Source organism: Mirounga leonina, unplaced genomic scaffold (genome assembly GCF_011800145.1).
Source record: "Mirounga leonina isolate KUSES-001 unplaced genomic scaffold, KU_Mleo_1.0 Mir_488, whole genome shotgun sequence".
NCBI classification, from domain to species: domain Eukaryota; kingdom Metazoa; phylum Chordata; class Mammalia; order Carnivora; family Phocidae; genus Mirounga; species Mirounga leonina.
In genome coordinates this window covers 2,215,780-2,243,146 of record NW_023270777.1, presented here as the reverse complement: position 1 = coordinate 2,243,146, position 27,367 = coordinate 2,215,780, and the positions used below count along the sequence as shown (strand labels likewise).

At 57.7% G+C, this 27,367-nt stretch overlaps 2 protein-coding genes across 8 annotated transcripts; one reads left to right on the top strand and one right to left on the bottom strand.

Moving 5' to 3' along the window:
• The first annotated feature begins 582 nt into the window (after nucleotides 1-582).
• Nucleotides 583-16,360, top strand: ZBTB4 (zinc finger and BTB domain containing 4). 7 transcript variants are annotated; one of them, XM_034989462.1, is made up of 5 exons: nucleotides 583-974; nucleotides 9,140-9,221; nucleotides 9,458-9,527; nucleotides 9,959-11,058; nucleotides 11,767-16,360. In XM_034989462.1, exons 4-5 carry the CDS (start codon nucleotides 9,968-9,970, stop codon nucleotides 13,727-13,729), a joined length of 3,054 nt encoding a protein of 1,017 aa, XP_034845353.1. In that variant the 5' UTR covers nucleotides 583-974; nucleotides 9,140-9,221; nucleotides 9,458-9,527; nucleotides 9,959-9,967; the 3' UTR covers nucleotides 13,730-16,360. The 7 variants fall into 7 exon arrangements, with proteins under 7 accessions (XP_034845353.1, XP_034845355.1, XP_034845354.1 ...); XM_034989459.1 differs by lacking the exon at nucleotides 583-974 and adding an exon at nucleotides 1,575-1,690; XM_034989458.1 differs by lacking the exon at nucleotides 583-974 and adding an exon at nucleotides 1,575-1,690 and having other exon boundaries at nucleotides 9,132-9,221.
• A 721-nt stretch (nucleotides 16,361-17,081) lies between these two features.
• CHRNB1 (cholinergic receptor nicotinic beta 1 subunit) lies at nucleotides 17,082-25,419 on the bottom strand. Its single transcript, XM_034989472.1, has 11 exons — nucleotides 25,307-25,419; nucleotides 25,083-25,222; nucleotides 24,481-24,525; nucleotides 23,859-23,968; nucleotides 23,665-23,773; nucleotides 23,203-23,350; nucleotides 22,673-22,882; nucleotides 19,455-19,678; nucleotides 18,763-18,944; nucleotides 18,289-18,436; nucleotides 17,082-17,999 (listed from the first exon to the last, which is right to left on the bottom strand). The coding sequence occupies exons 1-11, from the start codon at nucleotides 25,362-25,364 to the stop codon at nucleotides 17,859-17,861; spliced, it is 1,515 nt and encodes a 504-aa protein (XP_034845363.1). The 5' UTR covers nucleotides 25,365-25,419; the 3' UTR covers nucleotides 17,082-17,858.
• Nucleotides 25,420-27,367: the final 1,948 nt, after the last annotated feature.

The following is a 27,367-nucleotide window of genomic DNA, read 5'->3' as shown; positions in this document are numbered from 1 at the left end:
TCTTGCTGCGGAGAACCCTCAGGAGCTAGAAAGGGCCTGAAACTGGATGAGGGGGGTACAGTCTGGGCCTTGGGCCTCTAAAGCAGGAAGCAGGGGGTGAGCGGTCTTGGCGCATCGTGTTTCTCTGGGTGAGCTGTTCCGTGGAGAAGAAAAAGAGGACCCAAGCGTGCTCTGTTGGTTTGGGGAAGGGGAGGCAGCCTCAGATGCTGGGCGTCTGTGTGATGTCATGGGTTCCGGGGACATCTGGGTACACCATTGTGAGTTTCATTTGTGGGTGTCTCCAGGACAGCTGGGAAAGTTGTAGGGGAAGAGACAAAAGGGAGCGGCCAGGAGCTACGGGGAAGGGGGCTATGCCTCCCTGACCCCCACACTCACCATCTTTCCTTGGACTTCCTCCTCTACTCCTGGCTCAGGGGGCCTGGGCCCTTCGGAGCTCCAGCCCTTGTGACCTGGTTGGAGTGGGAGTGGGGTTCTTCCCTGGAACCTTCCTGAGGTGGGGGTGGGAGGTTCTTCCCTGGAACCTTCCTGAGGTGGGGGTGGGCCTAGTTTCTCATTGTTTCCAAGCCGGCTGGCTCTTTATGTCTGTCTCTCTGGCTCTAAAGTTTGTCTCATTCTCTCTCTCTTTTTTTTTTTCTTCTTTGTGAGTAGCTCTGTGATGAGACTTCTTTGGCTTTGTATTACTTTGTTTACGTAGGTCTCACCTTGTTTCAGAAAGGTTTTGCGGGAAGGAGCTCTGAGGGGCTGGCCGCTGTGTCTCCTGAGTTCTGAATTTTTGACCGCCAGGGAGGAGTCTCTGGGACTGTCCCTCTGGAGTTTCAGGAATGTGTGTTTCTTCTGTGTGCTTCCACCTGGTGTTTTGTTGGTGGTGTCCCGGGAGGTGCACACCAAGGCCTCTGCATTTATGCACAAGTATACCGATGTGGATATTTCTGCCGGTGGGGACAAAATACCAAGCTGCGTGTTCATCTGCACCGGTAGTCATTTCTGTAGGGCTCCGGCCTGCCCGGCCCGCAGCCTGGCGGGGGGCCCTGCGCATTTCTGGGGAGGGGGTTGGGCATGTGCGTGTGTCCAGGGCTGCCCCCGTGAGTGTGCTGAGCCTGGGTCTGCGGGTCCCGCTGGGCCGGACTGTGAGCCTGCCATGTTGTGTGTCTGCGGAGAGGGTGTGCGTGCTCTGGGCGCTGTGCCCCGCCGAGTGAAGGGCGTGCAGGGGGCGGGGGGCGTCCCTTGCCCGCGACTGGGTGGTCGCGCGGGCCTGCGGGGGTGCCGCGGCCAGGCCCGCGCCCGCTCGGTGTCCACCCGCCCGGCGGCCCGGCGCTGCGCCTTTCCGGCCCCGGGATCGGTCCGGGCCGAGGCCGTCGGGCGCGCTCGCCCCGGAGCCTGAGCGCGGAGCCCTGCGTCGGTGTCGGCTGCGCTGCGCCGGCCTCCTCTCGGCGGCGGCGGCGGCGGCGGCGCTGGGGGGGTACTGTTTCCGGGGGTGGGGGTGGGGGTAGGACCGGGGCGGGGGGGAGCCGATGATGTCAGCGGCGGCGGCGGCGGCGGCGGCGGCGGGGCCGGGCCGGGGCCGGGCGCTGGGGGGGGCCGGGGCCGGAGCCGGAGCCGGAGCCGGAGCTGGAGGCGGGCGAAACCGGAGCGGCCGGGGGCGGCCACGGGGATGAGCCGGGCCTGGCGGACGCGGCGCCATCGCAGTCAGGTGGGCCCCGGGGCGAACCGGGCAGGGCCAGGGCGGACCGGAGCCAACAGCCGGGCCCCCTCCCCGCTGCCCGGCGCCGCGGGGGCCCGGGCCGCGCCCCGCGCCGCGACCGCTCCCCTCTGGGGTTGACCTGGGGGCTTAGGGGTCGGGGGCTGAGCCTGGCCCCGCCTCCAGGCGCGCGCGGCGCTGGGGGGCGACTAAGGGGGCCCCGGTGCGGCGTCCGACCCGGCGGCGGCCTGGGGGCGCGATCGCCCGGGGCCGGGGAGGGGGGCCGCGCTCCCTCCCCTCCCGAAGGGTTAATTCTGCAGGCCGGTGCCCCCTTCCCCCCCCGTGGGGCAGGTTGGGGGTGGGGTGGGGCGGGTGTGAGCCCGGGCCGGCGCTGCAAGCTGCTGGGAGGGCGATGGCGTAGGAGCCAGGCGGAGAGGGGGAGGGGTGGGCCGCCCAGCGCCCCGGAGTTGGGGTGTGCGGGGTGCGCAGGGCGAGCGGGGGCCCCGGAGCCGCCGTGCCGTCGGGGCAAGGTTGTGGCTGTGAGTCCCGGAGATTGTGTGTCTCCTGCTGTGTTGTGGGGCAAGGTAAACCTGTCCTGGGCACCACCGTTTGCTCGTCCGGCAGCCAGGGGTGCGGGTAGGGCCGTCCCTGAGCCGCGGGGACAGAGAGCCTGATGGAGGGGTGTCCAGAGATGTGGGGCAGAATTACAAGAGGTGGCCCTGTGGCTTTGGGTGACAGGTCCGCATTGGAAAGCAGGGCACAATCCATGCGGAGTTAGTCAGATGTGTGGTTTTATGTATGTTTGATGCAGGCGTGTGTTTTCTTGCACATATGAACTATTTATGAACTGTTGTTTTCTGCATAGCTGGCGTGGTTAGCGTATGTGCTGTGGAGGGCACGAGCGTGCCGTGGGGATGTGCCCGTCCGGAGGGGGCTGTTGTGTACCTTTGGGTCGGAAGGTGTCACGTCCGGGTCCCCTTTCTGTGCCCCGCCGAGGTGTGGCCCGGTGTTGGCGAGGATGGCCCGCCAGCTGGCTTTGTGGGTTTGTGTGTTATGAGTGAGTTGCACAGGGGGGAGCAGGTCTAGAATTCAGGTCCCGAGGATCTGTGGCAAGTGAGAACCCCCCAGGGTGTGTCCCCAGGTACTTGTGGGGCCCAGGGCACTGCTGTGAGAGGGGCTGGGGGCGGGGGGAGATGGGCAGGTTGTGTTTATGGGATTGTGCGCAGCCGGGCGAGGGCAAGGTTGTGTGTCTGTAACGTTCTCTCTGGGATTCTTTTGTGACGTTGTTTGTGGGCGCCTGTCCGTGCTGTGGGGCTGGGAGGCGAGCTGGTCAGAAAACACTTGTGGGGAGGGAGGTGGTGTGACAAGGGCAATGTGGGCCTCAGCCTCGAGAGATCAGCCTCTGGCCGAGTGTGCGTGCCTGCCTTCTGCGCGTCCGAGCGGCCGTGCGGGGCTGCTGGGGGGTATGTTCTGAAGAAGGCAGGGAGATAAATATGGGGCAGAGCAAGGGCAGCGGGCGGGAGGCCTGGGGGTTGTCGGGGTGGCCCGGCGCGTCTTTGTGCGGGGTCTCAGTGCTTGCCCCTCGCGGCCCGCCCAGCGTGTCAGGGTCACCGGGAGGAGAGGCCTGGCGGCTGCGGGGAAACAGCCTGCACAGGCACAGTGGCTTCTTGGCCATGTTTATGTAAAGGCCGGGTGTGACTCTGGTCACTGACATGGAGAAAAGAAACACGAAGTTTTCAGTCCCCTCCTCCGGCTTCACCCTCTTCTCTGCCCCCCTCCCGGGTACCTCTGCTTTCCCTGCTCTTCTGTGACGCACGCACGCGGCGCTGCTCCTGCCACTGCGGAAGGGTCTGGGAATGGAATTCGCTCACTAGGCAGATTGCTCAGAACAGGTTTTCCTCACCTTTGTGTGTGTGTGTGTGTGTGTGTGTGTAGGGGTGAGTGGTGTGTGTGCTGTGCTGGGCCTGGCTGGGGGGAGGGGGGCTAGGAGGGCACTGTGGTCGGCCGTCCGGTGTGATGGGAGTGGGGGCCGCCGGCCTCTGTGTGAGGCCCACACAGCAGGTGCATTAGGGCCTGCTGGAGGGGAGGGAGGCCTGGACTGGAACTGAGGGCTCCTGGCCCTGCCGCTTCCTCCCTGGCACTGGCCCTGAGCGAGCCGTTGCTCATCTGTAAAATGGGCCTAGATCCCTGCCCTGCCTGTCTTCCAACAAGGACGTAAATGGCACGTGGAAAATGTACCTGCAAGGTAGCTCCAGTCTGGGGGCTCTGCCTGTGCCCGCCTCTGCGGAGCCCCTCTTCAGGGCCTGGCTAATAACAATAGCAGCAAACTCTTACCGAGTACGTACGGTGTGCCAGGCGCTGTTCTCCGTGCTTTTGTATATGCTCGTTCATTTACTCTTTGCAACACCCCGTGGAAGGAGGTGTTCGAATGATCTCCCTTTTTCCAACGAGACAGCTGAGGCCCAGAGAAGTTAAGTCATTTGCCCAAAGCCACTTTGCTGGTAAGAGGGAAAGCTCTAGATCCTGTGCTCTTCCAGGCCGTTCTCTGCTGCCTTTCCGAACGAAGCTTTCTGCGGGCCTCTCTGTGCACGCCCCCCCCCCCACTTCTCCCCCGTTTCTGCAGAACCTAACCTGTACCAGTCCGTCTCAGAAGACCAGCGTGCTTTGACAATGACACAGGGAGTCCCAGCCCAGGCAGTGAGGACCTACAATTGGGTGCTGGCCACGGGGGCACCCAGTGTTGATGAGCCAGGCACAGGAGAGATTGTCCTTGGCCTTTGGGTAGGGGAGGGCCAAGAGGGAGGTGGCATTTGAGTTACATTTTGGAGGCCTTTGGGCAAGAGGTTGGGAGAGACTGCGTCTCTGGTGGGAGAGACAGCACAGGCAAAGATGGGGGGGGGCCAGGGGGCTGGGGGAGGGCACGTTGAGGTGGGAGAGCCCCCTGGGTGCCTGAAGGAAGTCTAATGCAAGGCAGCATTGGAAAGGAAGATTGGAACCGGACCCTTAGATGGCTGGCTGAGCCATCTGAATTTTATTCCCGAGTGAGCATGGGCCAGTGAAGGTTTCCAAGCCCAGGACCAATGCAGCCTGAGCCGGCTGGGGACAGGGCCCCTCAGGGAGAGGAGGACAGGACACCGGGAGGTAGGCCTGGAGGCAGGGGAATAACCTTGGGCCAGGCAAGTGTTAACAAGGGCCTGAGCTAGTTCGGGGGCCAGAGGCGGGTTGAAGGGAAGCGTTCCGGAGCCATTCCCAAGCCGGGCCGCAGATCCGACCCTGCCTGGTGAGGGCTGGATGCGGGGAGCGAAGGAGAGGGCGGCGTCAGACGGGACACAGCTAGGGCCTAGCACGTGAGACCTCATGTGGTGATTTCTGTGACCCACTGGCCGCCCACAGGCCCCTTCAGGGCAGGATCCCGAGGCCTGGAAGAGGGGAAAGATTTTGCATCTAGGTTCACACGAGCCCGGTTCTGCATTTTAACTCTGGGGCTCACACGCTGAGTGACCTTGAGCAGGGTATATCCCTTGGTGGGTCTCAGTTTTTGCATCTGTAAAATAGGGATGATAGAGATTCCAACCTTGGATGGCCGCTCGGAGGAAATCATGCGGTGAGACAATCCACACAAAACCCTGGGAGTGTATCAGGCAAAGCATGAGTGTGCCGGCCGTGGTCACGTCATCCTCCTCATCCCCAGCTGCTGACCGGCTCAGTCCGCCACTGAGGCTGGCTTCCTTCCTGAGGGTGGACAGACCCCGGGATGACTTTTTGAAGGAGGCAGATCCATTCACTCCCCAAAATATTTTGGAACTCTCCCATTATGTACCGACCGGCACCTGTCTAAGCAATGGTGATAGCTGTGAGCAAAGCAGTGAACACCTCCCTCCCTCGGAGCTGACGTTCTAGAGAGCCATGAACAGTATGTTGTGCTGAGTGCCAAGGAGGAAGACAGAGGAGAGGACTAGGAAGTGTAGGGAGGCGGGGGTGGCCAGGAAGGCCTCCGGGAGAAGGGGACCGGAGGCTAGGCTTCAAGGAGGTGGGGTGGTGAGGCGTGGGGCTGTCCGAGGAAGAACATTTCGGGCAGAGGGAACAGCAGGAGGCGCTCGGAGCCGCCCCTCTGTCACACCTCTCAGATCACGTAGCCAGTCAAGAGCGGGGAAACCATGAAAACAAATAAAAAACTAAAAACTGCAGAGCCACCAACCTGCCATGAAGCCCGATTTCTGCCTCCTCTTCTCTACCACTTCCCCCCACTACTTTTCGGGACTGAGTTCCGAGATAATAATAAGAGCGATAGCGTTTATTGAGCACTTACCAAGAGCCAAGTACTCTACTAGGTACTGCCACATCATGAGCTCATTTAATGTCTACAGACAAGCCTCCGAAGGGGGAACGGATTCATTATCCCCACCTTATAGACAAACAGCCTGAGATACAGAGAGGTTAGGGAACTCGCCCAGGGTCACATAACTCCTGTCTTCACCTCCTGTAAAACCCCGTAGGGTAGTCGCCATTGATGGGCAGTTGAACTCCGGGGAGCTGGGTCCAAACCCTGGCTTAGTTAGCAGCGAGCCAGGGGGAGCGGATCGCCCCACCACTGCATCCTCTCCTCTTTCAGGTGAGGAGTTTCACGCATTGAAAGCCTCAGTTTACTCATCTGTACAGTGGGATTGATGAGAGACCCTGCTGTGGCTGTCTGGGGGTCCTTTTGAGTGTTGACGTGGGATGAGGCAGATAAAAGCTTAGCACTGTGCTCGTCCCACGGACCAGTTCTCGGGTGCCAGCAGGATGTCCTGCGATTCAACTCGATTCTGACACCATCCCTGTGGGGTACGGTCGGATCCCGCAGATTAAGGACTCAGTCCCATGAGACTGCCCGCTTCAGATGTCAGCCACAAGTCCGGGCCTCCCATACTTCTGGCCGACCAGCTAAACATCGGGGTTTCCCATGGCTCCCCCTTCAGCTTTGAGAATATGCTAGAGAATTTGCTAGAATGGCCCGGTAGAACTGAGGTTGATGCTTACTTAGGTTTACTGGTTTATTGCCTAATAAAGGATATGCTAATTCATGTGAATAGCCTGGAAAGGTCCTGAGCGCAGGCCCTCCTACCTGCGCCAGTTGGGGTATGCCGCCCTCTTGGCAAGTGAATGTGTTCACTGACCCAGAAGCTCTGTGAACCCCACAGTGTAGAGATTTTTATGGAGGCTTCATCACGTAGGCATGATCAATTATTAACTCAATCTCTGGCCCCTCTCCCCTCCGCGGAGGATGGGAGTGAGCTGAAAGCCCCCAGCTTCTAAAGATTTTATTTATTTATTTATTTATTTATTTGAGAGCGAGAGCACAAGTGGGGGCAGGGGGAGCGGCAGAGGCAGAGGGAGAAGCAGACTCCCTGCTGAGCAGGGAGCCCGATGCGGGACTCGATCCCGGGACCCTGGGATCATGACGTGAGCCGAAGGCAGACGCTTAATGACTGAGCCACTCAAGTGCCCAGCCCCGAGCTTCTAAACATGGCTTGGGCTTGGGGGTGACCAGCCCCCAACCTGAAACTCTCCAGGAGACCACCAAGGTCACCTCACTGAGAACAAAAAATACTCCTGCCACCCAGGAAATTCCAGAGGATTTAGGAGTTCTGTGTCAGGGACCAGGGTCAAAGACCAAATATTAGCACAAAAGATGCTCCTAGCCCCCCCATCACTTGGGAAATTATAAGAGTTTTAGGAGCACCATGTCAGGAATGGGGATGAAGACCAAATATACATATTTCCTACAGTGTCACAATATCACAGCTAGAAACCTGTCCTTCCTGATGTGCCACAGTTATGGTCAAGAACACAGCCTTTTTTTTTTTTTTTTAAGATTTTATTTATTTGACAGAGAACACAAGTAGGCAGAGTGGCAGGCAGAGGCAGAGGGAGAAGCAGGCTCTCCGCTGAGCAGGGAGCCAGACGTGGGGCTCGATCTCAAGACCCCAGGATCATGACCTGAGCCAAAGGCAGCTGCTTAACCGACTGAGCCACCCAGGCACCCCAAGAACACAGGCTTTCTAGCCAGACTTCCCCGTATCAGACCCCAGCCCTAGGTACTAGCTGATCACACATCCTTGGGTGAGCTATCTGGCATCTCTAGCTTCAGTCTGTCCATTTTTTTTTATTTTTTAAGATTTTATTTGACAGACACAGCGAGAGAGGGAACACAAGCAGGGGGAGTGGGAGAGGGAGAAGCAGGCTTCCCACCGAGCAGGGAGCCCGATGCGGGGCTCGATCCCAGGACCCCGGGATCATGACCTGAGCCGAAAGCAGATGCTTAACAACTGAGCCACCCAGGCTTTCTGTTTAAAATGGGAAGCTGGGGCGCCTGGCCGGCTCAGTCGGTGGAGCATGCGACTCTTGACCTCAGGGTTGTGAGTTCGAGCCCCATATTGGGTGTAGAGATTACTTAAAAATAAAATCTCTATGACAGGGAAACTAAGTTGCTCCCTTTAGGCTAGTGATGAGGAGTGGAGGAGGTCATGCAAGTGAAGTGCTGGCGCTCGGAGGGGGGAGGTGCGGGGGGCCCAGCGGCCCAGGGGGCTATCATGGAAGGGGGGAGCCCTCTCCCTCTTTCCTCACCTTACCACCAGAACTGGACAGCAGCCCGCACGCGGGGCAGCTTCTGTAGGGGATGGGGGTGCTTCTGCAGGATTCCCGCCCCCTTCGATCCAGCATCTAAAGGGGTACCACCTGACCCAGTACTGGCGTGTGCCTCGCAGTTGGGACTGTTAGAGCTTTTGAATAGCACCCCCCTTTACCACCTTCCTCCTCCAGGAGAGGAATCAGAGCAGTCTTTTTGGGAACATGACACGGGCCGTGGCAGGGAGGCTTTGCAGCCCAGATCGTATGACTAATAAAGGGGAAAAGAGCATGGTGTTTTGGTGGGGAGGGGGGATTTGTGAGGAACTCCCGCTGCAGGGTACCTCAGAGGTTGCATGTGGCCCAGGGCGTGGGGAAGGAGAGCCTTCCTGGGTTTCCTGGAGGGTGGACGAGAGGGGCCACAGCTCAAATCGGGGTCGCCTGCTATTCCTCTCGGATGGGCCTTCCAGCAAGAGCCGAGGTCGGGGGTTGCGTTTCCCTTCCCCCCTTTTAAGCCAAAGTCCCAAAGCCACCAGCGTTCAGAGTAAGGAGTGGGACCCAAGCTGCTTCATGCTGGGCCTGACAGCCTTTCCAGTGCCCTCCAGAGACTGGAGCAAGCGGGCGTGTGTGTATGGCTCGGTCTGAGGTCTTTGGTGGTCACCGGGCACCAGAAACCTGCTCCAAGAGTTATGGGACTGGGGTGTGTGTGTGGGTATGTGCAGGTCCTCTGCTAAATTGACTGTCTAGCAGTTGGGCCCAATAAAAAAACTCTAGTAAATCTATTTTGATACGTAAATGAGGCTATTATACTGAAAGACAACATGCAAATCTTTGATTTTCTTTTGAGCCCTGAAGATTGGGCCAAAGGGACTTGAGAGTGATCCAAGAGGCTTCCCTGGACCTATGGGACTGAGCTACGCCGCCGTGTTGTGTGGAGGTGAATTGGGAGCGTGCAGATTACCTCGTGCTGGTACTTCTCCGGGCCAGCAGCAGAACGGGGCTTTGCAAAGAAGTGTGTGCCCTCCTAGCCCCAGCTGGATGCAGCTAACCAAGAACCTGACAGGCCCCCGGGAGGGGGTCAGGGTCTGCAGAGCAGCCCGGGTGCCGCCCCCACCTCCTGGGGTCCTTTCCGGGCCAGCTCCCTTCCTGAGGACGCGGTCTGTTTCTCCCCAGAAGGAAGAGGCCCCGCAGAAGGGACTCGTTGAGCCACCCCCGCTCTGCTCCATGTTGGCTGTGCCCTCAGGTGAGACGGGCGAGCGCCCGCAGCCGGGGGGAAACCGGACACGAGGCAGTTTTTCGAGGCTGGGACGCCCTGCGAAGTGGTCAGTGGTCAGTAGTTGTCCTGGGGGCCTCCTCGTCCTCCGGGCCGGAGAAAGGTGACCACTGCTGACGTCTCTGGTCTGCGGACTTGGGAGCCTTTGACCTTTGCCATGACCTGAGCCAGCCCTGGCCGCCTCCAGCCCCAGCGTTTGCCATCCTGGGGTTGGATGCTGGCCAGACGAGCGTGGCTAAGGTTAACCCCTGCCTTCTGCGGCCGGAAGTGTGTCAGTCTTTCTCCAGTCTCTGACCAACAGCAGCGCCCCCACGCCCTCCCAACTCACCTCCCTGATGACAGAGGCCCCGCCCCTCCGCCCGGCCTCTGACACCCCGCCCCCGGCTGCTTCTCCCATCCAGGCTGGCGCCATGCCCCCCCCAGCAGAGGTGACGGACCCGTCCCATGCCCCCGCCGTCCTGCGCCAGCTCAATGAGCAGCGGCTCCGCGGCCTCTTCTGTGATGTCACCCTCATAGCTGGAGACACCAAGTTCCCTGCTCACCGCAGTGTCCTGGCTGCTTCCAGTCCCTTCTTCAGAGAGGCCCTGCTCGCTTCAGCTCCGCTGCCCCTCCCACCAGTTACTGGGGGCCCTGCCCCCAACCCCGCCACCACCACAGCTGCCTCCTCCTCTTCCTCCTCCTCTTCTTCCTCTTCCTCCTCCTCCTCTTCTTCCTCTTCCTCTTCTTCCTCTTCCTCCTCTTCCCCCCCTCCGGCCTCCCCCCCCACTTCCTCCCCCCCCCGGGTCCTGGAGCTGCCAGGGGTCCCAGCAGCTGCCTTCTCTGATGTCCTCAACTTCATCTACAGTGCCCGGCTTGCCCTACCCGGCGGCGGAGGGGACGGGGCAGCGGTGGCGGAGATCGGAGCGCTGGGGCGGCGTCTGGGCATCTCGCGCCTGCAGGGCCTGGGGGAGGGAGGCGATGCCTGGGTACCTCCTGCCCCAGCCGCCATGGCCGCCTCGCAGCCCGCAGACGAGAGCTTCGGGCCTGGGCCGAGGCCCGCCGGGGAGTGGGAGGGCGACAGGGCTGAGGCCCAGGCCTCCGACTCGCAGGCCCCCCTGTCCCGGCGGCCCCTGCCCTGCCCGCGATGCGGGAAGAGCTTCATCCATCCCAAGCGGCTGCAGACCCACGAGGCACAGTGCCGTCGGGGGGCCGGCACCCGGGGGTCTGCGGGGCTGGGCTCCGGGGGCTCGGGCCCCAGCGGTCCTGCGGGAGTGGACGCCTCCGCCCTGCCCGCGCCGGTGGGCTTCCGAGGCGGCCCCGAGCACGTGGTGAAGGTGGTGGGCGGCCACGTGCTGTACGTGTGCGCCGCCTGTGAGCGCTCCTACGTGACCCTGTCCAGCCTGAAGCGGCACAGCAACGTGCACTCGTGGCGGCGCAAGTACCCCTGCCGCTACTGCGAGAAGGTGTTCGCGCTGGCGGAGTACCGAACCAAGCACGAGGTGTGGCACACTGGGGAGCGCAGGTGAGCGGCCCGGCGGCCGGAGGCGGGGCCCGGGTGGTGGCGGCGGAGCTGGGAGCCGGGCAGGAGTCGGGGCGCCAGGGACCGCAGCGGGGAGGAGCGGGCAGAGCGTGGGGCCCAGGGAGTCGCGGCGACAGCGGCCCGCTCACCCACTCACCCCTGCTCCCCGTCACTGGGGCAGCCGCCTCCCTCCAGCCTCGGCCCCCTGCCCCCGATGCTCACTGGCACCTCTGGGTGCCGGGTCTGGCCTGGGGCTGTGGGGAAGGCCGGGGCGGGAAGAGGAAGCTGCCCGCATAGGAAGAGACGGGGGTTGGGGGTGGGTGGGGGGGGGTTTGCAGACATGCCCGCGGGGAGCCGGAAGGTGTCTTTCCGCATACGTCCCTGCTCATGAGACATTCTCCCACCCCCCCACCCCCTGCTCTGTCACCGGAGCTTCCAAAGAAGGCTTCGTGAGTTAGGCAAGGCGTGTGATTATTCCCGGTTCGCAGATGGACCAGCTGGGGCCTAGCGTCTCACAGCCGGTGGGGGGCACTGAGCTAGGACTGGTACCTCTCCTGAGGCTGGCAGGATGGGACAAGCAGCATGAAAGGAGGGTGAGCGCTGGGGGAGCCATAGGTCTGAGTGGAGGACGTGGGCAGCTGAGGCCCTGGCTTCAGGGCCCCTGACTCCAGTGTCTCTGTCCCCGCCCTGTTCCCTGCTGTCCTGGCCCAGGTACCAGTGCATCTTCTGCTGGGAGACCTTTGTCACTTATTATAACCTGAAGACCCACCAGCGAGCCTTCCATGGCATTAGCCCCGGCCTCTTAGCCAGTGAGAAGACACCCAATGGAGGCTACAAGCCCAAGCTCAATACCCTCAAGCTGTACCGCCTGCTCCCCATGCGGGCAGCCAAGCGGCCCTATAAGACCTACAGCCAGGGAGCCCCCGAGGCTCCCCTCTCTCCAAGCCTCAGCACGCCGGCCCCTGTAGCCATGCCTGCCAGCCCGCCGCCCGGACCCCCGCCTGCCCCCCAGCCCGGCCCCCCACCCTCTGTCATCGCTTTCGCCCGCCCGGCTCCCTCTGTCATTGTTCACGGGGGCAGTAGCAGTGGTGGAGCAGGGGGTGGGCCGGCCAACACGGGGGGAGCCCAAGCTGCCTCGGTCATCACTTACACTGCTCCCCCGAGGCCCCCCAAAAAACGTGAGTACCCACCTCCTCCCCCTCAGCCTGCAGCCACGCCAGCCAGCCCGGCCACAGCGGGCAGCCCGGCCACCGCCGCGGGGCCGGCCACAGCCACGGAGGAGGCCAAGGGCCGGAACCCACGGGCTGGAAGGACTCTGACCTACACGGCCAAGCCAGCCGGCGGGATTGGCGGGGGTGGGGGTCCCCCCGCGGGGCCTGGCCGGGGCCCCTCTCAGCTACAGGCTCCACCTCCACTGTGTCAGATCACCGTGCGGATCGGCGAGGAGGCCATTGTCAAGCGCCGCATCTCAGAGACTGACCTGCGCCCTGGGGAGCTGAGCGGAGAGGAGGTGGAGGAGAGCGAGGAGGAGGACGACGAAGAGGACGAGGACGAGGACGAGGACGAGGACGAGGACGAGGACGAGGAGGAGTCGAGGGCTGGCGGGGAGGACCAGCTCTGGCGGCCCTACTACTCCTACAAGCCCAAGCGCAAGGCCGGGGCGGCGGGCGCGGGCGGCGGCGGCGGCGGCGCGCCGCCCCGGGGCCGCCGGCCGCCCCGCTGGAGGCAGAAGCCGGAGCGCAGGAGCTGGGAGGACGCGCCGGCGGCCGAGGGCCCCGCGGGGCGCGCCCGGGCCGAGCGGAGGCACCGCTGCGCGGACTGCGCCCAGACCTTCGCCAGCCTCAGGAAGCTGCGCAAGCACCAGGAGGCGCACGGCGGCGGCGCGCACGGCCCCCGCGCCGGCCGCAGGCCCTCCAGCCGCTTCGCCTGCCCGCACTGCGCCAAGGTGTGCAAGACGGCGGCCGCCCTGAGCCGCCACGGCCAGAGGCACGCGGCCGAGCGGCCCGGGGGCACCCCCACGCCGGTCATCGCCTACTCCAAGGGCAGCGCCGGCGCCAGAGCCGGGGAGGTCAAGGAGGAGGCCCCCCAGGAGATGCAAGTCTCCTCGTCCAGCGGCGAGGCCGGTGGCGGGAGCGCTGCGGCTGCGGAGGGAGCGTCCGAGGCCGCCTCTCTCCAGGACCCTGTCATCTCAGGGGGTGAGGAGCCCCCGCTGGTGGCAGGAGGGGGCAACTATGCGTATCCGCCTGTGCAGGAATTTCCACTGGCTCTGATTGGGAGCGGCAGGGAACCTAGCGGTGGGAGGGGGAAAAGTGGCAGCGAGGGGCCCGTGGGGGCCGGGGAGGGGGACCGCGCGGAGGGGTTGGGGGCTGCCAAAGTCACCTTCTACCCAGAGCCCTACCCGCTCGTCTATGGCCCCCAGCTCCTGGCCGCTTACCCTTACAACTTCAGCAACCTGGCCGCTCTCCCGGTTGCTCTTAACATGGTCCTACCTGACGAGAAGGGTGGGGGGGCCCTTCCCTTCCTTCCAGGGGTCTTTGGCTACGCAGTCAATCCTCAAGCAGCACCCCCTACTCCCCCAACCCCACCTCCGCCCACTCTTCCTCCACCAGTCCCTCCTAAGGGAGAAGGGGAAAGGGCAGGGCTTGAGAGAACCCAGAAGGGAGATGTGGGGTGAGCTCTGGGCCCACCTCCCCCCTTTCACCAGATGCCACCCTCCCCGAACCCCCTGCCACTACCAGCTCCCTGGCTTCCCTGCCCCTTGGGAGCCCCTCCACACTCTTGTGCAGGGACTTGGGGGCCCCTGGAGCTCAGGGGTCAGGCTGCTTTGTGTGAGATTGTAGTTTTCCCATCTCCTGGGAAGGGATCTTGGGTGGTTCCCCTCTCAGTTCTCCTCCAGGGAATGGCCTCCATGAGGGGCAGGGCCAGCTCCCATCCTTTCTCCAGCCCTTGGGGCAACTGAGCAATATACTTATATGAATCTCTACTCACGGCCCCCACCAGCTCTGAATGTCTAACCTACCCTCCTGATTCGTAAACCCGGGGGGGGGGGAACCATCTCTCTCACCTAGTGACCTCCCCTCATTCTGAAGCTTTCTCTAAGCCCCTGCCTAGATGCTTCCTAGCACATTCCATTCTTCGTGGCCCAGGGCCTGGACCAGACCATTGTGATACCTGATACCTGCCCATCTGGAAGCATGGCTTCCATTCTTCCCAGGGGTGGGTTTCTGTGTCCCTGTCTCCTTGGCTTCCATGCCTTTAGATCTTCCATATTCCTCCTCTCCTAGACTCTGGAGATGGCCTCTTCCAATCCAGGTCAAGGAGGTGTTGGGGGGAGGGCTACCCATCTGTTCCACGGCTGAGCACTTTCCCAGCCCAGGGCAGCACTAATCTTGGCCCTATCTTGACCCCCAAATCCAGTGAGCCCCAGATTCTTCCAAGGCAAAGAGGTGAGTAGATCACACCTCTTCCTGCCTCTACCTATGGCCTCTTCTGGGCTAAATCAGATTTGGGGGCCAGGAGGAGGGAGCTCCATATGGGACGGGGAAGGGAATCTACTTTCTCCCTGGTTTTGTTTTGTTTTTTTTCCTGATGGTTTCTCCCAGACTAGACCAAATAGCCAGAAAAGTGATGGGGGTTGGATGGGTGGGTAAGCCCAAGATTTGCACATGACCTCCCATCCTTACCTTTACCTCCATCTTCCCCAGTGTCGCTTCCCTCACCATTCACTCCAGGTGGTTTTTGGGGAACCATCCTACTCCCTTGGTGGGCTTTGGGGTATCCCCACCAACTTTTCCTCCAGAATAGCACCTTACACCCCATCTTTGACTCAGTTCCCCACACCCAAAGATCCCAGCCTAGGGATGGGGCGCAGGGACCTTAAACAGTCCCTAATCCCTAATTTGCACTAGTTAACCCTGGTCAGGGGTCCGTATGTTTCCTTCCAGTGGGGGAGTTGAAGAAATGTTTGCTCCTAATTCTCTTTGACGACCGGCCGTCCCCACTCTGTGATTGGATGAACATTTCCCATCCCACCCACCTCCCCCCTCCCAAAAAAAAAAAACAACAAAACAACAGCTCACAAGGGGAGAGTCAGTTTGGGGGAGCAAATCTGATAAATGGGAATTAGAGGAGTGCAGTTTAAAAGGGGGAAATGCTGCCACCATTGAGATGGGAGCTTAATCCCAGCTACTGTTTTCCGGGGCCAAGATGGCTGCCCTCTCTCGTGGCTGAAAGGGCAAGATCATGGCTTTTGGAGGGAGGTGAGCTTGGGGGAAGGACCAGGAGCATCCTCCTGCCTCCTCTTACCCTCCTAGTCTACAGGAAGGGGGAGGTTTTTGACAGGCTCCTGAATGTTAACCACGGAGGAGTGTCATTCCTTCTCTCCTCCTCTGTCTCTTTGCACTTTTCCTGGTCTTGGCCACAGTCCGAGTGAAGAGTTCCTACTGAATGTACCAAGTTCCAATTTTTAAGGGGGTAAAATGCTTAAAACGGGAAATGCAAAAAAAAAAAAAAAAATCACTAAAAAAATTCCCACAAATCTCGTTTCTGGCACTTTAGAAAAACTGCGAAAAAAGAACATAATAAAGAATACATATATATATATCTACACACAAATTTTATATATATATATACACACACACATATATATATACACACACACATACACACACGCACACACACACAGCGGAACCACAAGGGAGACAGAGCCTTGGAGGCAGGGGGCAGACATGATGACAGCTCTCCTATATCCTTAACCTGCACTCCTCTGAGGCAGAAAGGCACAGGAAACGGAAGGAGTTGAGGATGGACCGGGGGATTTGAAATTTCAGAACAGGTCAAAATTCCAAAACCACAGACATTTTCGGGAGAACTGAGATCGTAGGCACTTATTTTTTTGAAAATATGGTTTAGGAAACTAGCTTCCAGAATTTGGTGGTTCTGGGCAACAAATGAGATTGCGGCAAATTGGAGATTAAAATACGTGTATCCGAGCTGGGGAACTTGAATATTGTGAATTTCAGATGTTGGAAATTTGGGATTTTGCAATTCCGTCTTTTGAAAACTATTCAAGTCTTGTCAGTTTGTGCCCTCTTTCCCCATGTTCTCTGGGGAGAAGGGTGATGGTGGAGTGGAAAGGCCACTGGTTCTGTGCCACAGCACGCAAGGTTTAGAATCCTACAGACTAGCTCTATACGTAGTGAGGACCCAGATTTAGAGAAACTGACCAATATTTATCTCCGCATCTGTGTGTGTGTCCAATTCTCTAGGCCAATAAACCAACAAGACAAACAAACTGTGCTCCGCACTGGGATGCCAAGTGCACTTATTTGCGTGGCTGGGGAGTCGGCTGGACAGGGACATGCTTCCCTTGTCTCCCAGGGATCCTGGGAGCTGCGGCTGTATGATCCCTCTGAGGGCACAGCCTCCAGCACAGCCTCCACTGAGGGCTTGGTGACCCTGCGTACATCCCTGTAACGGCTGCAGCCACTAGGGCTCAAGCTGACTTTGGTCTGACCTCCAGGCAGAAACATTAACTCAGCCCAGTTCGCACAGCCTGCTGGGCACAAGATCCTAATGTCCCGTGCGCCTTACACCTGGTGCGACCCGCTCTCCAAATCGAAAAGAAATGGGCATAAAGTGAGGGATGGTCGTGAGATACCACCACCTTTCTTTTTCTACTCCTAGCCTCTCATTGCCTTCAACTCATCTCCCCACCCCTCCCCTTGATTTTGTCTAATGTTATGGAGGAACGGGCAAGTGAAATGAGCCAAGCTGGTCGGCTGGGTGGGGGCTTTGAGGAGTTCTGGTGCAAATACCTTGACCAGGGTGGGCCGTCACACTGATCAGCACTAGCAGGCTGCTGCCAACAGGGGAATCAGGCCCGGTGTTACTGTAGTTTAATTTTTTTTTTTCCCCCAAGAGAAGCCAGAAATCCAAATTCCTCTCTGCAATATCCAGATTTTTAAACTAGCTAACTCACACTAAAAATTGTGCAGGCCAACAACACAAGTCACACAAACACACCAGTTTGCAAACTCTGATGTATACTGTGTAGAGCTTTTGCTCCCATCTTCTCATGTGACCTTCAGACTTGGGGACAGATACTATTCTTAGCTTCATTTTACAGTCATGGAATCTCAGGCCCAGAGCGGCTTAGTACCTTATCCAAAGTTTGAGCACCAAAGCTGGAACCTGAATGAAGGTTTTTTAAAGTGCTCTTTTCCCCCCTCATTACAAATGCATCCTTTTAGAAATAACCTTTTTTTTTTTTAATCCTAAGGATAACACTTACTACAAAACAATAAATTACAGGAAAGTAAAAACAAAGAGAATGACCACTAGTCCCAACATGCAAACATAAGCACTACTGGAAGGAAGGAACTGATGTAGTTCCTTCCAGGAAAAAAAAAATTCTCTAATCACTCAACAAATGTGAAGCGCCTACTATCCTATAGGTCAGGGCCTGTGTTAGGTACTGGGGTATGACAGTGAACAAGACGCAGTTCCTGCCCTCCTAGGGCTTACAGTCTACTTCTTCTTTGTTCCGTTCTACTGGCAACCTAGTGTTGATATCCAAAGGAACTTCTACGAGAAGCCAAAGAATAAATAAACCGATAGTGCTTTTCTGGTGGGGCCCAGGGCTTCAGTCGGCCCCGTCCCACTTGGGCGCTCTCCCCAGAAAGGCAACGATATGGGAAGCCTGGATTCCTAGTGCAGTCGAGAGGCAGAAAGGCACAGGCCTTGACAGCGCTGCCCAACTCTCAGTTCAGCTGGCCGAGGACCTGCGTCTTGGCCCTCTGTCCTCAAGGAAAGGGGTCGGCAGGGGGCAAGTGGTACGAAGCGTCCAGGAAGATGACGAGGGTCCCAACGCTCGTGAAGATGATGAAGGTCCACAAGAAAAGGCGATCCACTACCATGGCCACAAACTGCCAGTCCTCTTTCAGCTGGGGGTAGGCAGAGTACACGGTCCCTGAGCTCCGGAGCCCCAGGGAAGGCCTGCCCGGTACCCTCGCCCTTCTCCCACGGCTCAGAGACAGGGGCGGGCCGCGGGACCGAGGAAAACGAAACTGCGGACGACCGATGGAGCGAGGAACCAGTCGGAAAGCAGGGGGCGGGACCAAGGGAGGCGAGCTTCCAATCAGAAACAAGAGCGGGTGCTGGGGCGGAGCCGGGGTCTGCGGGCGGAACCGAGGCCACCCAGGCCCCGCCCTGCTCCACCCTCATTGGACTTACCGCGTCGCGGTCTTCCTGCTCCTGCAGCTGCCGAGCGATGTAGCTGATGGCGGAAACGGCCTCCCGTAGTTCGGGAGGCAGGCCCACAGCCCGGGTTGGACCATCGGTAAGTCGCCGCAGGCTCGGGGCAGACAGTTCAGGCTGGAACCTGGAAGAGGCGCGACAGTTTGGCCAGGCTCAAGGCTCCGTCCCGACCCCTTCCTCCAACACTCTTGTCAGTTTTCAAAACGTGAGAAGGCCCTTTAGGCTCTCCCCGCCAGCGGCGACCTCTCCAGCCTTCCGCAATTCCTCCCATCTCTATACGCTTTAGTCTCCGCCTTTCCGCAAAGTAGGCGGTGGAAGGGGGGGGTACTACAATTCCCATGATGCCCAAGGGCATCTTCTGGGACCTTAAGCCGCCTGCCTCCGCACAGTCTTCTGGGAACTGTAGTTCCCTCTCTCCCTTGCTTGTAAGCGACGGGCAGTAGGTACTACCTGTTGGGTTTAGGGAAGAGAAAATCGTTCGGTGGCTTCCGGATGAAATATTCATCTGTTCCCCGACCCCAGCCACTTCCTGGAGAATCCCTGAGGGCTGCAGGAGGTGGCTCCGGCATCAGGTCTCTCTCAGGTTTGGGCCTCTTCAGACCCAGGTATAGAGGGAGTTTGTGGATGAAGATCTGCTGAGTAGAAAGGCGTGTTGGCGGGGGCTCTCACGCTTTCAGACCGCAAGGGAAGCGGCCCGCCGTTCCCATCCACCTGCCCATCCCCGCGCATGCGTGCGCGCGTCCCCCCAGCCGCCCAGCCTCCAGAGCTCCGAAGTGGGTTGCGAGGCGTCCCGGCTGGAAAGGAAAGTTCCGAGGGCTTCCACCCTGACAGGACCTGGCCCTGCGAATGACTGTTTCCCTGAGACCCCCAGTATGAGCAGTACTGACGAAGAAAGTAAGGAATCTATGACATGACAGTGTCGGGAGGGTAAAGTTAACTGCGCAACGTTTCAACATCCAACAGGCCCCGGCACTAGAACATTCCACCAGGAGTTGCAGTTCTCCCTTAGGTCTGAGAAAGGGAAGGTTGAAGTTGGTAGGCGGGTTGCAGGAGTGATACCTGCACAAAAATCCAGCCCAAAAAAAAAAAAACAACGAACACCGGGACTGAAAGTTAACACAGGTCGGAGGAGGACATCTTACCTGGCGGACCCAAACGGGCATTTGGTGGGTGTGGGGCGAGCGATGGTGCAGGTTGAGGACTACGACGCTAAGGATGACTGAGAAAGTGACGAGGACCATGGTAAACATGAGGTACTTGATAATGATGGGGACAGACAGGGAGGTCTCAGGAACTTTGTCTGCCAGCAGCAACAGGAACACGGTAAGGGTCAGCAGCGCAAAGATGGACAGCCCCATCTTCTCTCCTTGCGGGCCAGAGGGGAAGGCAGAAGGATTAGGCTTTGCCAGAAGGCAATTTCCATGGCATTTTCAGTGACCTCCAGCCCACACAAGGACAAGCTTTTGGAAGGGCCAACTGCATGCAGATGACTGTTAAAATTATACCTCCAGCCCAGACTTACTCTCCTAAACCCCAGATTTATAGCCATCTGCTGATTTAACCTCTCTGCTTCGATGTCCAATAGACGTCTCAAACTTAACATGTCCCAAAACTAATCCCCTGACCCCCAAACCCTCCCACAGGCTCCCACATTTCATGAATGGCAAATCCATCTTTCCTGGGGCTCCGGCCAAAGTCCTATCAGTTATTCTCAACTCTCCTCTCTCGCTCTCATCCCATATCCAATCCATAGCAAATCCTACTGGCTGTACCTTCAAAATATATTCGTACAAAGCACCATTACCTCAGGTCTGAGTTATTATAAAGGCCTCCTCTTTGCTTCATCCTATTTCCCCCTGCTGACTGTTCTCAACAGAGCAGCCAGATTGATCCTGTTAAAATGTAAATCAGATTGTATCCCTTCTCTCTTCAAAACCTTCCAGTGGCTTCTCCTCTTCTTTAGCATAAAAGCCAGTCCTCAGTGTGGTTGACAAGGCCTTCTTCCCATTATCTCTCTGACTTTATCTCCTACTGTTTTTCTCTTGCTTCCTTCATTCAGTTATCCTGGCTATTTCGTGAATACACGAGGCTCACTCCCAGTTCAGGATCTTTGCATTCACTGTTAACTCCACTGGGTACATTCTTCCCCCAGGTATCTGCCAGGGTCATTCTCTCACCCCCTTCAACTCTTCCTTCAAATACTGATCAAATATTTCCTTTTTATTGAGGCATTCACTGACCATTCTCTATCTTTTTAAGATTTTATTTTTAAGTAATCTCTACACCTAGTGTGGGGCTTGAACTCACAACCCCAAGATCAAGAGTCACGTGCTCTACACCTAGTGTGGGGCTTGAACTCACAACCCCAAGATCAACAGTCAAGGGGCCCCTGACTGTTCTATTTTATTTTTATTTATTCTTTTGGCGGGGGGAGGGCAGAGGGAGAGGGAGAGAATCTTAAGCAGGCTCCATGCCCAGCGCTGAGATCATGACCTAAGCAGAAATCAAGAGCCGGACACTGAACCAACTGGGCCACCCAGGTGCCCCCTGGCTGTTCTATTTTAAATTGTAACCCCTACCCCCATTCTCATCCTCCCTAACCACTTTTCCTACTTTATTTTCCTCCTTAGGACTTGTCCTCTTCTAATATACTATCCAATAGATTTATTTATCTTGCTTATTGACTGTCTCCCCACTAGAATGTAAACTCCACAAGGGCAAGGATTTTTGTCTCTTTTATTCACTGATGTATTCCCAGTGCCTACCTAACACATTATAGATGCTGAACAAATATCATTGCGTGAATGAATAGACCAACCCTTGTAGCTTTTTAAAAGGAACTAAATAGCAACTTGAAGGATCTAAAAAAGGAAACAAAGTATATAAGGATATGCCAGGTGGCTGAATATTCCTGTGGCATAAAATAGGCACCTCAAACTTCAAGGAAGGTATCGAAATAAAAAACTTTTATGGTCTGCTCTACTTAAGTCCTATATAATATTGGGTTCCAAGATTTGCTCTGCTCCGGGAGGAAGTAGAAGTTACATTTGGAAGTGTGTTCTAGAGCTGGATCACTTTCCTTCCCTAGACAGAGAACTTGATGCCAGAGAGAAGGAAAGCATACTTTAAATACCAGAGTTAAGGATTTCAGTCTCAGAATCAGACTGGCACCAACCAGAGCTGGAATCGCGACACTACCTCTAACTATAATGTGGGGCAAATGACTTAAACTCTCTCAGCCTCTTTGTCCTTCTCTGTAAAGTGGGAAGACAATTCAGTATTCACCTCACAGAGTTGTTCTAAAGATTAGTATTGAGTTCACGTAGGAGCGCCTGGGTGGTGCAGTCGGTTAAGGGTCCGACTGTTGATTTCGGCTGGGGTCGTAGTCTCTGGGTCATGAGATCGAGTCCCGTGTCTGGCTCTGCGCTCAGCGCAGAGTCGGCCTGAGATTCACTCTGCCCCTCCCCCTTCTAAAATAAATAAATAAATCTTAAAAAAAAAAAAAAAAGAATTAAGTTAATGTATGTAACATGTTGGGGCGCCTGGGTGGCTCAGTCGCTAAGCATCTGCCTTCGGCTCAGGTCATGATCCCAGGGTCCTGGGGTCGAGCCCTGTATTGGGCTCCCCGCTTGGCGGCAAGCCTGCTTCTCCCCCTCCCACTCCCCCTGCTTGTGTTCCCTCTCGCGCTGTCACTCTCTCTCTGTCAAATAAATAAATAAAATCTTAAAAAAAAATGTATGTAACATGTTAACTGTACTACTTATAGGAAGTGCTCAAAAATAGTAAAAATAATAACATTTACATAGAACTTACTTGGTACCAGGCATAGTTCTATTAACTCCATTAATCCTCAAAATAATCCTGTTAGGTAGGGACACATAGGAAGGAATCTGCCCAAGGTTACTCTGTAACTACATTATGCTGCCCCCTAGAGAAATGTTGCTATTATTTACAAGGGAATCTCCAAGGGACTAGTAGGTGTGGGTGGGGGGGGGGGGGGGGTAGGGGGGGGGGGGGGGGGGGGGGAGTATACCAGGAATGGGGAAAGGGAAAGGGAGAGTTGTCTAACCACAGGAGTTTGTTGGTTCCAAGGATGAGATCTTAGGATTCTGAAGGAAAGAGTTCAGGAGTTCCTGGACGGAGAGAAGTGGGCAGCAGAGGGGAGGCAGAGCCTGAGGTTAGAGGGAAAACCTGGATCCAGATGAGAAGACTCTGGTTGAAGGGAAAACCTGGGCAAGATCGCTGAAGCACAATCCATGATGGCTTGGGTTGGCAGAAAAACCTTGCCTGGTTTCAGGGTGGACAGGAAGAAGCTGAGCAACTGGTAAGAAGGAGGGTTGCCAGCTCTTCCCTCCCTTACCTGCATCTGGCGGCAGGTAGAAGACGAAGATGGCCAGGAGAGTGATGAGGATGCATGGGGCAATGACATTGACCAGGTAGAAGAGAGGCTTCCGGCGAATGATGAGGTAGAAGGTGACTTCTTGCCACTGTCCTTCCCCCCCTCCCCTAGGATCCGCTGGAGGCTGGATTAGCCGAGAAGGCTTGTGGATAATTTCCCACTGGCCATTCTCTGGGAGGAAGGAGAGGGGAGGAGAGAAGAAAGGGACACAGATGTGGGACCTGTCCTTATTGCTGCCAGATATGGCTTGCTCTGCCACATCCTAGACCCGAGGGTGGCTGATGTGATAAGGCGCTAGCTGGACACTGGGCTGGGCAGCCCATCTCTGATGAACGAGTCTCCACTTCCACATCTGCGAAATGTAGAGAGTCCCACTTACCTTCCCGACCCCACAGGTTGTACTGGGCATTGCCGAAGGAGGAGGGTGTTTATCAGCCTGTTAGAAACTGGAAATCATAAAGCCCATGGACGTGGGAGCCATGCCCACTCACCAATGAAGGTCCCTTCATGAATGTGCACTTCCTGCCGCTCCTGCTTATCAGGACCCAAGCTGGCCCGCAGGCTGACCTCGGAGCTGTCGTAGCTGTAGGAACTGAACACCATCGTGCAGTTCTGCCAGTCGAAGGGGAAGTAGGTGACCTGGATGGAGCGGGGGTGGGGGGTGTCACCAGAGCTGCCAGAGAACTGTTCGGGGCTGGGGGCGTTGGGAGGTCATTAGGCAGGTCACAGGGATGTAGGGTCACAGACGAATTGGAAGGTTATTAGGGGAGGCCATGGGCAACGGGAGCGAGGTCACTGAGAAACACTGCAAGTCAGCGACAGTGGGCAGAGAGGATGAAACAACGCAACGGGAGCGATATGGGAGGGTTATGGGGGATGATGGAGGAGGGACGGGAGTCGCTGCGGAGGCCGTGTCTCGGAAGAAGCAGGGTTCCCAGGGGAAGCCCGGGCACCTGGATGCTGCAGCTGCTACGGTAGAGGCCGGGAGGCTGCCAGCGCACGGAACCATTGGAGGACACCACGACGTTCAAGTCCAGAGCAACGTCAAAATTTCCGTCGTTGCTGCGGGGGAGGAACCTTCTCGGTCGGGATCAGGCCCCGCCCTCCGGAGGCCCCGCCCACCTCCCCGCCTCGGGGAAGATCTTACTTGTTTAGGAGCACCACGTCCGGAAGCCACACGGATCCAGCCGTAATGCGGAGTGAATCGATGCCGTCGTGCTCCGCGGGGTCCCAGCTCAGCCTGTAGTCAGTCCACTCCTGTGGAAGCAGAGGCTGAGGGGCTGTCCGGGACTGGAGCCTGGGAGGGGACGTGGGATGTCCGGAGGAAGCCGGAGAGGGAGTGCAAGGAAGGGGAGCCGACAGGCCTGGGCTATGGTCCTGGAAGTCGGGGTTCTGATTCCGGCTGCACCTTTACTCGCTGGGACCCCATCAGCCAATTTCCTCTTCCCTCGCCCTGGGCCCCGTTTTTAGTCTGTAAAAATGAGGAGGTTGCACTAGCTAGACACTAAAACTGTTTTTCAAACTGCAGTTAGCGACCCTTTAGTGGGTCGGGAATCAAGTTAGCGGCCCCCAAAACATTGTTAAAAAAATTAGAATAAGAAATGTGTGGAATGCAACTCCCATAGTAAAGATAGGTACTGTCTCCTGAAGCTTCCGCTCCGTTATGTTTTCTGAGGTCGTGATGCAAGATACACTCTTACTGAGCGGGACATTGGAGGAAATTGGAAAGGCAGCGGGACGCCCTCTCCCACCCCGTGGGGTCTCCATACCAGGTCTAAGTACACCTTTGTGCTCATCTCCTCATCCTTCTCGTTCTAGAAGGGAAAAGTTTAAAGGGTAGAGGTGCTGTGAATAGAGAGAAATGAGGGGCTCGGCGGGTCAAGCTCTCTCTGGAAACCCCTCTTTTTCTGAGCCCCTCTGTCTTGGCTCCAAGCCCCGCCTCCTAGATGCGGAATTGACTTAAGCCCCGCCTCTATCCCGGAAACTTCCGGCCGTCCCGGGCCCCACCCACAGCCCGTAACTCACCCAACCCTGAATCTCCGCCCGCTGTTGTTTCCCGACCTAGTCCGGCGCCAAGCTCCGCCCCAGCCTGCGACCACGCCTCAAGGCCCGCCCCCCAGCCTTCCCGTAGCCCCGGCCTCACTTCAGGGTTCCTCGCCCTACCCGGCTCTACCCGCGGCCGGTCCAGCAGCCACGCCCACAGCTCGTCCACTGGTCCGATTTCGACCCAATCTCTGCTAACGGCCTGTCCATCTCCCGGCCTGGCCTCGCCCCAGGCCCCGCCTCCAGACGGCCCCCGCTCCGGCCCCGCCCAAGGCCACGCCCCCAGCCGGAGAGCGCGCCCGGCCTCCACCCCGGCGTGCGCCCTCACCAGGCTGATGAGCTGCGCCAGGCTGAGGCCAATGCTGACCCCGACACGGTCCCCCACCTCCCGCGCCGGCCGCACCGAGCTGTCATAGCCCGAGAAAAGCTTCTCGCGGAGCCGGCCCTCCGCCTCCGTGCCGCGGGCGCCTGGAGAGGAGAGCACGAAGTGAAGCCACCGCGCCCGGCCACGACCCCTGGCCCCGTCACTGCCCCCCCGAGGCCCAGACGTACCAGGGGCGAGCGGCGCCCCCAGCGCCCCCAGCAGCAGCAGCAGCCGCCCTGGGGTCATAGCCCGGCCGCGTTGCTCAGTGAGTTCGCTCGGTTCGCCAGCGCAGGGGAAATGACGAGGCGCCCAGGAATGTGCACCTGTTGTTGGGGGCAGCCGCCAGCCCACCCGCCCCGCCCCTGGGACTTGGTCCCGCCCCAAGCAACTGCCAATGCCCGCCACCCACAGATGACAGACAACACTTCAGTTGTATAAACCGTCTTTAATTGAGAAAGCATGGAGTGGAGACCCCGTCCCCTGGGAGCAGAGCCAGGGGATGGGTGGAGCCTGAGCGGGGTCTGTGTGGGCGAGGGGAGTATGCACCCCTCTTGCAACAAGCCAGAAATAGAAAGAGCCTGAGGAAGAACGACCCGCCTCTGAGCCCGAGCCCCTCCCTTTAGGGTCTCCTCCGTCTTCCCTGCCCAGGTCTGAGGCTACTCGGAGCCTCCCTCCTAGTTCACTGGTGGGTTCCTGATCTTTCTCAGGGCTGCCCCTAGCTCTACACGCTTTTCAGAAAAATCTAGTCAGGCCCTTTTCGGGTACCTAAGACTTAGCTGAAGTTATGAGCTGTAAGGTAAAAGCAAGCTCTATTAAGTTAGAAGCTCTGGGGTTATATGAGGTCTAGAGCCCAAGAGGCCCTCACCGTCCTTGGCCTGACTTATAGGGGAAACTTATTGCTGAATTGGGATCTCTGCACTGGGGATCAAGACTGTGTCCTGTTTGTTCTTTTTATACTAGATCCATTACCTTAGAGACCTCAGCTTTAAAGGGGACCTGGAAGGAATTCCTGCTGAGGTAGCTAAGTGTTCATGTCCCCCCAACCCAGACACAGCCAAAACATGCCATGGGTTTGGCCCCTTGGCCATCCCAGGTTCCCTGCTATGAGCCAAGGATTCCTTCCCAGTCTCCTCTGCCCTTCCTCAGACTCTGTTTCCCTGGCAGGACCCCAGCTGAGTTACAGGAGCTAGAAACTGCATGTAAAAATAAGGTTAGCATTCTATAGGGAGAATCGGATTTTTAGAAAATCTAGGAAAAACAAGAAGCATTTCTTGATTCATCAACAAAGTTCTTAGTGAATCATAGCTGGGTTCTTTCCAGAGCTCACCTTTAATAGGTATTACTAGAGAAGGTAGGAGGGTGGGTCTAGAACTCTCCATATGAGCACTGATATGGCTATATAGGCCCGGGTTCCATCCTGGAGGGAAGGGCTGAGAGTCGTGGTCTATGTCCTAGAGCTGAGATTCAGAAGGAAGTATGGCTCCATGTGTGTCTAGAACACCATGCTCTAGAATTGGGTGTCTTTGGGATAAGAAAGTTAAAACTGTGGTGATCTGAGACTGGTCCTAGTTCAGGCCAAGGCCAGCAGCTGGATAGAGCTCAAATCTAGCCTCTCTCTACTTGGAAACCAGGGGTCCATCTGGGTCAAGGACAGAAGCCTGATGGATCCAGAACAGAGCCTGGCAGCATGCCAGCATTCCAGCACAGAGCCTTAGTGCAAAAAGGGCCCTGGCTAGGGTGCCTGGTGTTCCAGAACCTGTCCAGAACAAGGCAGAAGGTGTAGTAGGGCAAAAATGAAACTAATCCTGACCTCCAGTAGACCTATAAATCTATGGCTCAGTGGCAACGAAGAGGGCATAGGGCTCCCGGAACTGGCTGAGCCCAGGGTGCAGAGTATTTATGTCCTGGTTCTGTCAGTTTGGGAACCCCCAGCACCTTCTTGGGAAAAGGCTTTGGGGGGCTGTGAGTGTGGAAGGAAAGAAGTGAGCAGCCAGGACCATTTTCAGAATCCTCCTCTCTGAACTCCTCCCAGGAGCTGGAAGTCGGGGGGGGGGGGGTTCACAGTCAGCCCCTTGGCTCCCTCAGGATAGAGCACCTGCTGGGACCTGGCTGCTCAGGGCATGAGGGTGGCGGCAGGGGTGAGGGCAGGGCGGGGAGCAGGGCTGGGGCACAGGCTGTGGCAGTGGCTGGCTCCATGCAAGGGCAGGGAGCCTCCAGTCCACGGACTACATTTTAGGGGGCAGGGGGAC